The sequence below is a fragment of the Sceloporus occidentalis genome, unplaced genomic scaffold (assembly GCF_023333645.1).
Source record: "Sceloporus occidentalis isolate IW3139 unplaced genomic scaffold, rSceOcc1.0.p SCAF_1, whole genome shotgun sequence".
In the NCBI taxonomy this organism is placed as follows: Eukaryota; Metazoa; Chordata; class Lepidosauria; order Squamata; family Phrynosomatidae; genus Sceloporus; species Sceloporus occidentalis.
The window spans coordinates 275,441,202-275,453,331 of record NW_028316981.1 but is presented as its reverse complement, the minus strand read 5'-3'; the positions used below and the strand labels follow the sequence as shown (position 1 = coordinate 275,453,331).

At 39.8% G+C, this 12,130-nt stretch overlaps 1 protein-coding gene across 3 annotated transcripts in view; it reads left to right on the top strand.

Annotated features, from left to right (window-relative positions):
* The window catches only part of MRPS27 (mitochondrial ribosomal protein S27), an 81,104-nt gene that overhangs the window by 20,821 nt on the left and 48,153 nt on the right, over positions 1–12,130 (top strand). For 2 of the 3 annotated variants that reach the window (XM_089494030.1, XM_089494038.1), the window contains one exon: positions 6,310–6,368. In XM_089494030.1, coding sequence (XP_089350156.1) covers positions 6,310–6,368 — 59 coding nt within the window. Of the gene's footprint in view, positions 1–6,309; positions 6,369–8,548; positions 9,301–12,130 lie in introns of all 3 variants that reach the window. The other variant, XM_089494047.1, reaches the window with a different exon arrangement.

The following is a 12,130-nucleotide window of genomic DNA, read 5'->3' as shown; positions in this document are numbered from 1 at the left end:
CCACCCCCGGTACCAAAATACATGGATGCTGAAGTCCCATTAAACACAATGGAGTAGTAAAATGGTGTCCCTTACATAAAATGGCAAAATCAAGGTTTGCTTTTTAGAATACACACACACAGAGTGTTCTCTCTTCCCTTATGTTGGGGATCCATTCTAGATCTCCCCCTGTGGTGATCTGGGGGTGATCCCTGGAGCAACCAGCCCTGTGCGTGGCTCTTACTCCCAGGGTGTCCCCTTCACACTTTCCCCTCTAGGATCTCCTAGGTCTCCATTCCCACTCCCTGCCGAGCTGGATGAGACCGACCTCTTGAGGTCCTATTCTTCGCTGCCACCACCCAGTGAATCTCAATGCACTACGTTTCCCTAAGCACACACTGGGACTTGCTAGGGAGAGATCTAGTTTCCTTTCCTTGCTAACTTGAGCAATTCGCAACCGAGCTAAGACGCGTGTACAGGAGCAGGGAGAGCCAGCAGATACTTTTAAAGAAAGATATTTATTTTAAAGAAATAGCATAGGATAGGAAGGTATCATTCATGCAAAGCCTCCTTGCCTTGCAGGTATAGAAAGCATAGTTACAAAGTATTCATTTCAGGCAAGCTATTAGATAAACATAACAAAAACCTAGATGCACTAACTAACACAGTTCCTAGCTACTCACACAGGGATGGGATTTGCAGTCCTTGTTGAGTTCTCGGATGCAAGGAGCTGGCCCTCATTGCCTAGCTCCACTTGTATCACTTTTGCCTGCCTCTGTGCAAGCACACAGCTGGTTTCCCCAAACAGACACAAAGATGGAGAACAAAGGAAGCATGGTCCTACAGGGTATTTAAAGTCCTCTCCTGGAACCTTCTTGAAAAGGCCGCTCTGGCACTGCTGATTGGCCAGGTGAGCCTTTCGTCAGCTATGATGTAGCTGCTCATTAGCATGTGATGTCAGCTCTCATTAGCATGTACCTCCCCCCAGATTAACCCTTTGTGGTTCAGGGGAAGTCCCCAGATGACTGGAGGACCCAGTCATTACACCCTCACCCCTGCGTAAGGGGAAAATCGTATATGCTCACACCCTATTGAAAATAATAGGGTATGTTCACATGGTGCCATGCTCACCATGGGCGTACGCGCCATTCATTACATTATCCCATGGCTTCAGTGTATGCTGAAAGCTGCAGAAATGAAGCCCATGTATGGCGCGGGCTCACTGTATATATATTCAACTGTGGATACTTGAATCCGTGGATAAAAAAATCTGTGGATAAGGAGGGCCAACTGTAATAAAGGCCTATATGAAAGGCCATACATCCCCATATGAATTTACTAAAACTCTTAAGATCTTCAGGAGAAAATTTCTCTCACTCCTACCGCCACCACAGGCTTACTTGGTGAGTACATGAAAAAGAGCCTTTTCAATGGCTGCTCCCACCCTTTGGTTCCATGGGAGGCTAGGCTGGCCTGCTTCCTGTTCTCCACAAGTTGAACATGAGTGAACAGTGTGATGCGGCAGCTAAAAAGGCCAATGCAATTTTAGGCTGCATCAATAAAAGTATAGCGTCTAGATCAAGAGAAGTAATAGTGCCACTGTATTCTGCTTTGGTCAGGCCTCACCTAGAATATTGTGTCCAGTTCTGGGCACCACAATTCAGAAAGGACATTGAGAAACTGGAGCGTGTCCAAAGGAGGGCGACAAAAATGGTGAAGGGTCTGGAAACCATGCTCTATGAGGAACGACTTAGGGAGCTGGGGATGTTTAGCCAGGAGAAAAGAAGGTTAAGAGGTGATATGATAGCCCTGTTTAAATATTTGAAAGGATGTCATGTTGAAGAGGGCGCAAGCTTGTTTTCTGCTGCTCCAGAGAACAGGACCCGGAACAATGGATACAAGCTACAGGAAAAGAGATTCCACCTGAACATTAGGAGGAACTTCCTGACAGTAAGGGCTGTTCGACAGTGGAATGCACTCCCTCGGAGGGTGATAGAGTCTCCTTCCTTGGAGGTCTTTAAACAGAGGCTGGATGGCCATCTGTCAGGGATGCTTTGATTTGGATTTCCTGCATGGCAGGGGGTTGGACTGGATGGCCCTAGTGGTCTCTTCCAACTCTACGATTCTATGATTCTATCCTTTTGCCAGGAGGCAAAAATATTTCTCTTCAAGCAGGCTTTTAATACTGTATATAACTGCACCCAGAGAGGCTTTTTAGGGATGTTCGCTTTTGTATGCTTTCAATGGTTTTATATTTTTAACTTGTTATATTAATGTGATGTTTTTAATCGTGTTTTTAAAATTGTACTTTTTTTTATAAAGTATCTTTTGTGAGCTGCCTTTGGTTCAATTTAGTAGAAAGGCAGCATGTTAAAGAAACTAGCAAAAAATAAATAAAAGATCAACTATATTAATAGCTGTTGATTTTCTTACCTTCATTGAGTATGTTTCCCACCCCTGGAACCTACGGTATTTAAATTGTTGGCCATAATGAAATCTGGTGGTATAAAGTTGCATTGGTTATTTGAGTGTTATGTGAAAAACTGTTTTGTAAAACAAACAAACATATGGTTTGTTTATTTAATTGGATGTCCTCTATTCTGCTGTGTCAGAGAAAAAGCAGCTGCTTCCTGTTTGACACCTTCTAGTTCACAGATAATTATAGATAGCTCGATATGCTTCTTTCATGCATGACATATGCCCTTAAGCGCCAAAGCAGAGAGGATGGGTGATTGTTCTTCACTATCACCCAGGGACTTGAGATCAGGTGTTTGCTGCCCTTCCCCAACAAATACTGTGAAATATGGGTCTCCATGTCCACCAAGTGATCATTCCCCAAGGAGAGGAGCTAACTCTTTGGTGATTTGACTCTCACACTAGCAGCTTCTGTGATACTTTGAAGCTTGCCATTATCAATAGACAGGTCTTATGAAACCCTGTGGATGGAGCTGCTGTACTCATTTCATTAGATTTTTGGTGACTCACAGGAAGGAAGGAGACCTTTACTTTATCTAATGTCAGGACAGTCCTGCCTTGCACTTGGCTGTTAGGGTAAATGTTATTATATGTCCCTGGTGCTGCATCCATTACCTGAGGAATAATCTCATGATCAGTTCCCTTAGAGCTCCTGGCTATTTTTTAAGAGTTGAAAAGCAGATTTTTTTGGTTTGGCCATATATACGTAATTATTTTTCCCATTACAGCGCTGGAGAAGCAACAGCTGTAAATGTTCAGGCGATCTCTCCAAATTTGAACATCCTACTGTTGTTTTGGGTGTGTTCCTTTCTCGCCTTCCTAGCTTTCTACTCTTATCTGTGTCCTATAAATGTGGAATGATCCAAGTCCACATTCCCAAAGAAATTATCTATGGATATAGTAGTATCTATATAAATCACGAGTAGGCAAAGTGGCCTGCAGAAGTTGTTATATTGTAGTCCAGCAACATCTGGAGCACAGCCATTTATCAGAACCACCCTGGTCTAGATGATGCCATTCATTTCTTGTGGGTCCATATGTATTTTGCATGCCAACATAGCAGTTTAGTACCCCCCCCCCAAAAAAAAAAAGCTGACTTCTGTGGCTTTCATAGCTTACTCAGATTTTAACACATTTTTGCTTAGATTACTTGTTTCAATTACTTTATACAGTCAGCCCTTCTTATACATGGATTTTTTATACACTGATTCAAGCATCCACAGTTTGAAAATGTTAAAAAAAAAATCAAATATCAAACCTTGATTTTCCAGTTTTTATAAGGGACACCATCGGAGTGTAGTGGAGTCTCCTTCCTTGGAGGTCTTCAAGCAGAGGCTGGATGGCCATCTGTCGGGGATGCTTTGATTGTGATTTCCTGCATGGCAGGGGGTTGGACTAGATGGCCCTTGTGGTCTCTTCCAACTCTGATTCAATGATTTTACTGTCATATTTAATGGGACTTGAGCATCCAAGGATTTTGTTATACACGGGGGATCTTGGAACCAAACCCCAACGTAGGGCTGAAGGGCGGGGTATAAATACCATAGATAGATAGATAGATAGATAGATAGATAGATAGATAGATAGTATAACAAGGGTTCACTGTATTTGCTTTTTTGTTGAAATGGCAAAAGACCTATTTATGGTATTGCTTCCCTACTTTGTGACCATTGCTTGATACTCTCAACTGATCTTCCCATAATATAAGACTTGCTTTGCCATCCTACAAGTTTCTAAAAGAAAAGGAAGACATTCAAGGATGTAGGATCCTTCGACAGTTTAATTCTGATTAAATTTTTGACTCCTCTTGCTTATGAAGTCAAATGGCTAACAATCCCATAGAAGAAAGGGATATCAGTAAGAGAACTCCCCCTCCTCAGCAAAACAGTCCAATGTGAAGTGATGCAGCAGTATCTTTGTTGGCTGTAGGGATAGAGGACAGACAACCAGATGGAAGCAGTAACGATGGAGTGGAGTAGCCTATAATAGATTATGACTGGTTGGCTGGAATACTGAATATTAGAAACATTCTACATTACAATATTTTAAACTTTTTTTCCCAGTATCTACCGTCATATTTTGTGCTTGATTGCAAGCAAATCCATTACTACAATTTTGTTTGTAATCCTAAACTCACTGAGAGTATTACACCCTAACAATTACTAATTAACCAAAGGTTAATTAACCAAAGACTTGCAGGTGTTTGGGCATTGTATAAAACACAGATATATTCAGTCGTAGTAGGAATAGTTGTAAATCTCTTTTTACGTTGTAAGCCTGAGGGCAGGGAACTGTTTAATTAAAAAGATTGTACGTACAGCACTGTGTAAATTTTCAGTGCCATATAAATAAAGGCTAATAATAATAATAATAATAATAATAATAATAATAATAATAATAATAAATCAGTCGTACATGCAGATCTGTACAATGGTAGCTGTTTGGCTTAAATGTGTTCCTGGGTATTACTTTAACAGAAACTTTGGGATCAAAGGAAGAAATAACAGGGAAAGAATAGGAATTGGTTCCTACATAACAAAAAAAAAAGCATTTCAACGTGTTTCAGCAATCATTTTATTCAAAACTAACAATATGCACATGTGAAAGGTCAGGGGTAAGCCTTGCATAAGTAACCAAAAACTTTCTGGCTCTTCTAGAGAGAACACTTGAAAGCTATTTCCATAATGAATCCAGAGATGATTTTTTTTTTCCGTTCACCAGTCTCCAGTTTGTTTATGATTTTCATTTTGAGGGCCAAACTAATAAATTTCTGCCTTTTTAACGTGGTGGCTGTAGTTGGAAAGGCAGGCTTATCTGCTCTCTCCTTTTGTTTGTTATTCTGTTTGCACATAAGAGATTCATAGACACCTGATATTTATCTTGGCTGTTGTAGGAAGGCACACATCGCTACAGTAGATTGACTAGAATAGAGTCCCATTCTTTCCCAGGTTAAGCTTTATTGCACTGATGCTGCTGTAACCCAACACTGAAGATCTGTGTTTCCCCAGCTTGCCTTCACCATCCTCTCAATTTTGATACAGGGAGATAGGCAAGTTTAAAAAGACTTTGTAAAAAAAGAGCTTCTTTGTCAGAGTTTTGTTAACTGAGGTACGCCTGTATAAAAATAAAAATGCTGTTTAAACCCTCCCTGCATAAAAAAGACTCTCCTGAAACTAATTAATTACCAAATGCTTGTTTAAGTAAAAAGGTCTTTATTTGCTGTTGAAAGGAGAGTGGAGGAGCTCTGGCCTAGCCCCTTGTAGACAGGAATTTCATAGCCTGGTAGCATCAGCCAAGAAGGCTGTCTTCTGTGACCTTATCAAACAGACCTGTGTCAGGGATAGATCCAAGAGAAAGCTCTCTCAATACACAACATTATCTAATTATGAAGTAAATACTTTTATCATGCTTTGGATGCTCTTTAATTTTTTTAAAAATGAATTAAGGCTATGATAAGAGGGTCTAAATACCCTAAAAGGCACCATGTCCCGTCTCATCTTAAAAGCTAAGCTGGTTAGTATTATTATTATTATTAACCTTTATTTATGAAGTGCTGTAAATTTACACAGCGCTGTACATGCAATCTTTTTAGTTAGACGGTTCCCTGCCCTCGGGCTTACAATCTAAAAAGTAGGATGGGAGACTGCCAATGTCAGATGCTCGAGGCTTTATTTCAGAGAAAGGAACTGGCAAAGCCACCTCTGAGTATTCTTTGCCTAGAAAAACTATGAAATTCAGGGGATTGTCATAAGTTATCAGGCAAATTGTAGGCACATGCCTGTGCACACACACAATTTTACATGTGACTTAAGATATTGTGCTATGTATCTCTAAAGCTTTTTTTATTTCCCTCAGTTTATAGACAACATTTCTTGTCGCGAGCATGTGGATCAAGCTGAATATTATCTCTACAAGTAAGCCACTTTTTTATTTGTTATGATTCATTTCTGAGCTAGAGAACTTAGAAAGATTCAGTACATGATTTTTCTTCCAGTTCTTGGTCAGGATCAGTAAAGTGTTGCTTTCAAGTAAGTGATAGATGATCAAACTAGATGTTATCAGGGACTAAGGACCCACAGATACATTCTCCAGTTCATCACTGGAGAGTACATCTTTTGGTATAGTGTGAGCAAAGAATTGCAGAGTCACCCACTTATTTTCTATGCCTTGAAAAATGAAAGGATAATCTCTAATATCACTGTGAATTCAGAAGTGCGGGGGGCACGGGGGGGGGGGGTAATGTTTTGTGTACTAAGGTTCAGACCATGCATGATAGCCATTTTGTTGTGATGCCCAGGACAATGTCTTAGATTTCCAAATATGCACATAGGCCCCAAAATATTGCAGACACCATCACTATATCTTAATGGATTTATAGTACTCACAAAGCCCAAACCTGTTCATGTTTATTCAGAAATAAATGCCACTATGTTTAATGATACTGTTGGCCCTTCTTATACACGGATTTTTTTATACACGGATTCAAGCATCCATGCTTTGAAAACGTTCAAAAAAAGTATAAATTTCAAATAGCAAACCTTGATTTTCAATTTTTTATAAGGGACACCCTTTTGCTATGTCATATTTAATGGGACTTGAGCGTCCATGGATTTTGTTATACACGAGGGATCTTGGAACCAAACCCCAGCGTATAACAAGGGTTTGGTTCCAAGAAATGTAGAAATGTTGGGTTCATGTATTGCAGAGTGCTTCATTTGTTTTGGAAATGCTGTTGTAAGGTAGACCACCATTATCTTCATTTTACAAAAAGGGATCCATGGTAGAAAGAGAGGTGACTTCTATAAGAATCAGGACAGGTTCCATAATGAAATGGTCAGAATTTTGTTATTATGCATCTCACCTCCATCATGCCTGCTGTAGGCAAATGGGAGAGAACAGGTGAGATGCCTTGTAACAAAATTTCAGAAACTTTGTTGATGTTCATATAGTGGAACTGGAGTTAAGGCTTTGTGTGTGTGTGTGTGTGTGTGTGTGTGTGTGTGTGTGATATAGCCAGTGTGGGGATCAGTCACTCGCTGGCTCATCATTCTTCCTTTTGATAAAATGTAATTATCAAAGTAGTAAACCTAGTGGAACTTCCTCACCCATGGCCTAAAACACCACTATTAATAAAGCCTTTCTTTGCATATCCTTTAAAAATGCATTGACAAATATCTGCATTAAAGACTAGTTGCTACAAAAAATGAGATTTCAAGCACTAGGAAAAAATGTGCTGTGCAGTGGTGACCTAGTAATCAAAAGTTTCAACAGCTTACTGGTTTGGACCTCAGAGACAGTTTTAATTTGCATATACTCTCAGCATCAGAAATATTTAATTATTGTTTCATTATTAGCTATCCTGCTTATGTAGTAACAGCTGGGAAATGGGGTACAGATGTCACAGGAAGGTCAGGAATAGTTGGAAAACACAGATGGCAGTCAAGATGGTGCAGTGAATATGGCTAGCCACCTGCCTACAACAGGTATTATAAGTAATTGTGATCTTAACAAGCGCAAATATCACAATAAGGTACAGGGGAATCACACACACTTTTTAAAAAAGAAGCTACATTAGATTCATTTGCATCTGTAATTATGTGTTTGGACAACAATTTAATGGGAGAACCTATGATTTTATAGTTAACCTACATCAGTTAGGCACTTATTACTCGATGCCATGAGTTAGTGAGAGAACAGTGAAGTGATCTAAGAGTACGGAATACAAATTAGCTTTTTGGATATGATCCACAGCATCTGTGGGAATGGAGAGGGTCAGTGATATTTTGTTGTCCATTACATACACAGCCAAACATCTGTGCCTGCTTGGGAGGCTAATTACAAGGCAAGCTTAGCACCAACTGGCAAATGGAAAGATTTTTTTTTATAAGTGCTAATTGATCCGTTTTTAATTAAGTGTTAATTTATCACTTTCCAGAATTTGTGATCTGCTATAGTGTCTCCAGAATGTTTTCACTTCAGTTTCACTCTGCTTTGTTTTAAATTTATTTCTGGTCAAAACTAACATGCGTTTCTTTTGTTGTAATGTCAAATGCAAATTACAAAGTGGAATGATTAGATCATTTTTTTTTTTTAGAATGAAACAAGATAAGTACAAAGAAGAAGAATAACTTCGTTTTTCAATATGTACTGAAGCATGCATAAATGTGACATATGCATACATACAGAGACATTCAGTAGACGTTTATGGTTTGCTGTAACTCACTATTAAATGTATATTGAGTGGGAAATTAGCTTGTGTCACTGTGTAAAATGGCACAGTCCTTTAAAAATGGGCATTTCAGAAAAGTTAATGTATAAAACTACACACACCAGACTGGACTAAATTTTTCACCATCCTAACTTCCCATCATTTCCCCTATTCAGAATGCAACCTTTATACAAACAGTGAATATAGATGGCAGATGTAGAATCATTCATTTTCACAGGAACCTAAATACCTTTAGGGAATGGAGAAAGAAACATAAAATAACCTTGCTAAAAACTGACATATGGTTTGTTATTGTCTAATGCATTATTTGTTATATCAGTCACTGTTACAGTTGGCCCTCCATATCCTTGGATTCAGCTATCTATGGCTTGAAAAAATACAATTGCCCCTCTGTTTTTACAGGGGATACGTTCTGGACACCACCACCACTACCCCTGCGAAAATGGAAATGCGAGTATATTGAATCCCCATTGGCTTGAATTGGGGGTGCTCTCGCAGGCGGTTGCATGTGCATGCCATGGGTGCACGGCCCATTGTTTCCCTCTCCATGTCCCACTTGTTTAGATGCGAAAGACACGGATCTCAAGTCCATGGAAATGGTGGGATGACTGTATACGGTATTTATAAAAACATCCTGTATTTTAAAAAATCCAAAAAGCAAAATTTGATTTTGCCATTTTATGTAAGAGATATCATTTTACTACACCATTGTACATAATGGGACTTCAGTATCCATGGATTTTGCGGGCCCTGGATCCAAACCTCAGCAAATACCAAGGGCCCACTGTTTAAGACTTTGCATTTGACTGTCAGATTACAAAGGACAACAGTTCTAATGTTACCCCTGCAGAGCTGATACACAGATCAAATAGAAATTGATGACTTTTTAAAATGGCAGTGATAATGGCAGAATATGTTAGCATGGTGTAGTACTTTGCGCATTGGACTGGAACTGTGGAGACTGGGTGACCTCGTGCAGGTCACACTATCTCTACCTCACAGGATGGCAAAGGCATACCCCGTCTGGACAACTCTTGTCAAGCAAACCCTGTGACTCATTAGCCATAGGGTCATCATAAGTTGGAACCATTTGAAGGCACACAACAGCATTTAGTGATAGCATTTATATTTCTATACTGCTTAGTAGAGACCTCAGCACTCTGTAAGCAGTTTGCAATCTGCAAGCCAGTTGCCCCCAAGAAGCTGGGTACTCATTTTACTGACCTACGAAAGGATGGAAAGCTGAGTCAACCTTGGAGCCCTGGGATCGAACTCACAATGTTGTGGCTGTAGTACCAGCATTTAACCACTGTGCCATCAGGGCTCCAGGGCACACACAACAATGTTTTATAATCCCCAAAGCATATGCCATTGTTTGAGCAAGTTAATAAAAAAATTGTTGTTGAGTGCCTTCAAGTCATTTCTGACTTAGAGCAACCCTAGGGTGTACTTACACTTTTTTTTGTGCAAGATCTGTTCTGAGGAGGTTTTCCATTGCTTTCCCCTGAGTCTGAGAGAATATGACTTGCCCATGGGCACTCAATGAGTTTCAATTTATTTATTTATTTATTTATTTATTTATTTATTTATTTATTTATTTATGGTATTTATACCCTGCCCTTCAGCTCTAATGGCTCTCAGAGCAACTTACAATTATTATTTTTAATTAGACGGTTCCCTGCCCTCAGGCTTACAATCTAAAAGACACGACACAAAAGGAGAAGGGAATGGTGGTGGGAAAGGGGATGAGATCCAGTGGTTCTTCCCTCCCTCTGAGGCCTGGACCAAGGCAGATGGACTGGAGGGAGGGCTCTTCTTCTTCAGACTAGCCCTGGTGGAGCTGGGCCTGCCTGGTCACTCCCTCGCAGGCCGAAGGATGACAGTTATCATGAAGGGAGGGCTCTTCTTTTTCGTGGCTGAGTGGGGAATCAAAACCTGGTCTCCAGAGTTCTAGTTCAATGCTCAGATCACTACACTATGTTTAATATATTCTACAATTATCACTGACATTTTAAAAAGTTATTAATTTCTGTTTGATCTGTGCATCAAGTTTGCAGAGGAAATATTATATCAGGGGTAGGCAACCTTTTTGAGCCAGGGGCTGGGTTGCTGTCCCTCAGACAACTGGGGGGCCGAACTCAAAATGGTGCCTGGAGCGGCGCGGAAGCTGCGGCGGGGGTGGCAATCGGTGGCAGGACCAGGCTGGGGCCGGTCCCAAGGCCTCGCCGGGCCGTAGGTTGCCGACCCCTGTATGATATTATATTATATTGTCCCTAGTAATAAGTTGGCCAAATGGAAAGCCATATGCAGTCTTATAAATAACCACAATGTCATGCTGGCTCTCATAAATAATAAATAATAAAATCATTTAAAATTATTATAATATTCCAGCAGTAATGAAAAAATAAATATAAGTAGTCTGGCTTTTTAATATTATCCTGAATTTAAGAAAAAATGTTGTGCAGAAGTGCAGAGTGAAGATTGCTTGCCAAGCAAAAAGAAAAGTGTAGGAATACATTTCTCAGGTTTGTATAACACAGCATGATATTTCTAGAATATAGTTTGGCACCTTTTCCTCAGTGACTATCTGCTTAATTTTTGTTCTTAAAAATAGCTTGGGGTGCAATTACAGCAGCATCAAAGTGAGTTATTGAAATACTTCTTGTATAATAAGTAGTGGTAAATAGCTGAAAGAGGGATGTGGTTTATCCTTGACATATGTGAATGATCTACCTCCATTTTAGTGTGCTACTTCAGAGTAGAAACTCCTCAGTTCAAATATTGTTTCTGCTTTCAGTTCCAAGCCTCTACCCTTTGCAATAGTCCTCTACCCAACCTCAGATCTGCAAAATGGTACTAACAATTTGATGTTTGAAACTATCCTGTATTGTGCAGTCCATTGGCTATTTAACTCAGTGCTCTACTTGTTAGCAGCTTTCTGATATCTCATACAAAATGTTTCCTCTGATTTCTTATTACTTAAAATAATTCTAAATCTGGATGGGCAATACATATGCTTTGGGCTAGATTAGATTAGAATAAACTCAATATAGTTTTTTTGGGGGGGGGGGTTGGAAATATATGAGTGCTTCTCTTTAAGTGGAAATAAGACATCCAGGGCACATTTACGGTACCTTGTTTCTGAGGCTGTTAGTGCTCCTTAGGTCTCCATGAAGCACTGGATAAGGGAATTATTGTTTCCAAGGCAAGCTGAGGAGGTTGCTTTGAAAGCAAATGTATTCCCTAGACACATAATTTTCATACACACAAATTATTATTATTTTTCTTGCTACTGTAGCAAATTAGGGAGCAGGATAGTAACTCCAGCTGGATGTTATGGGTGTACTTTCAGTCCAGATTTCTGGGTCTGAACTTGGGATATTTTGTAGACAAGTCATGTAATACACCTCTAAGATTAGACCCTTCTAGACTGGCCTCAGTCTTAGG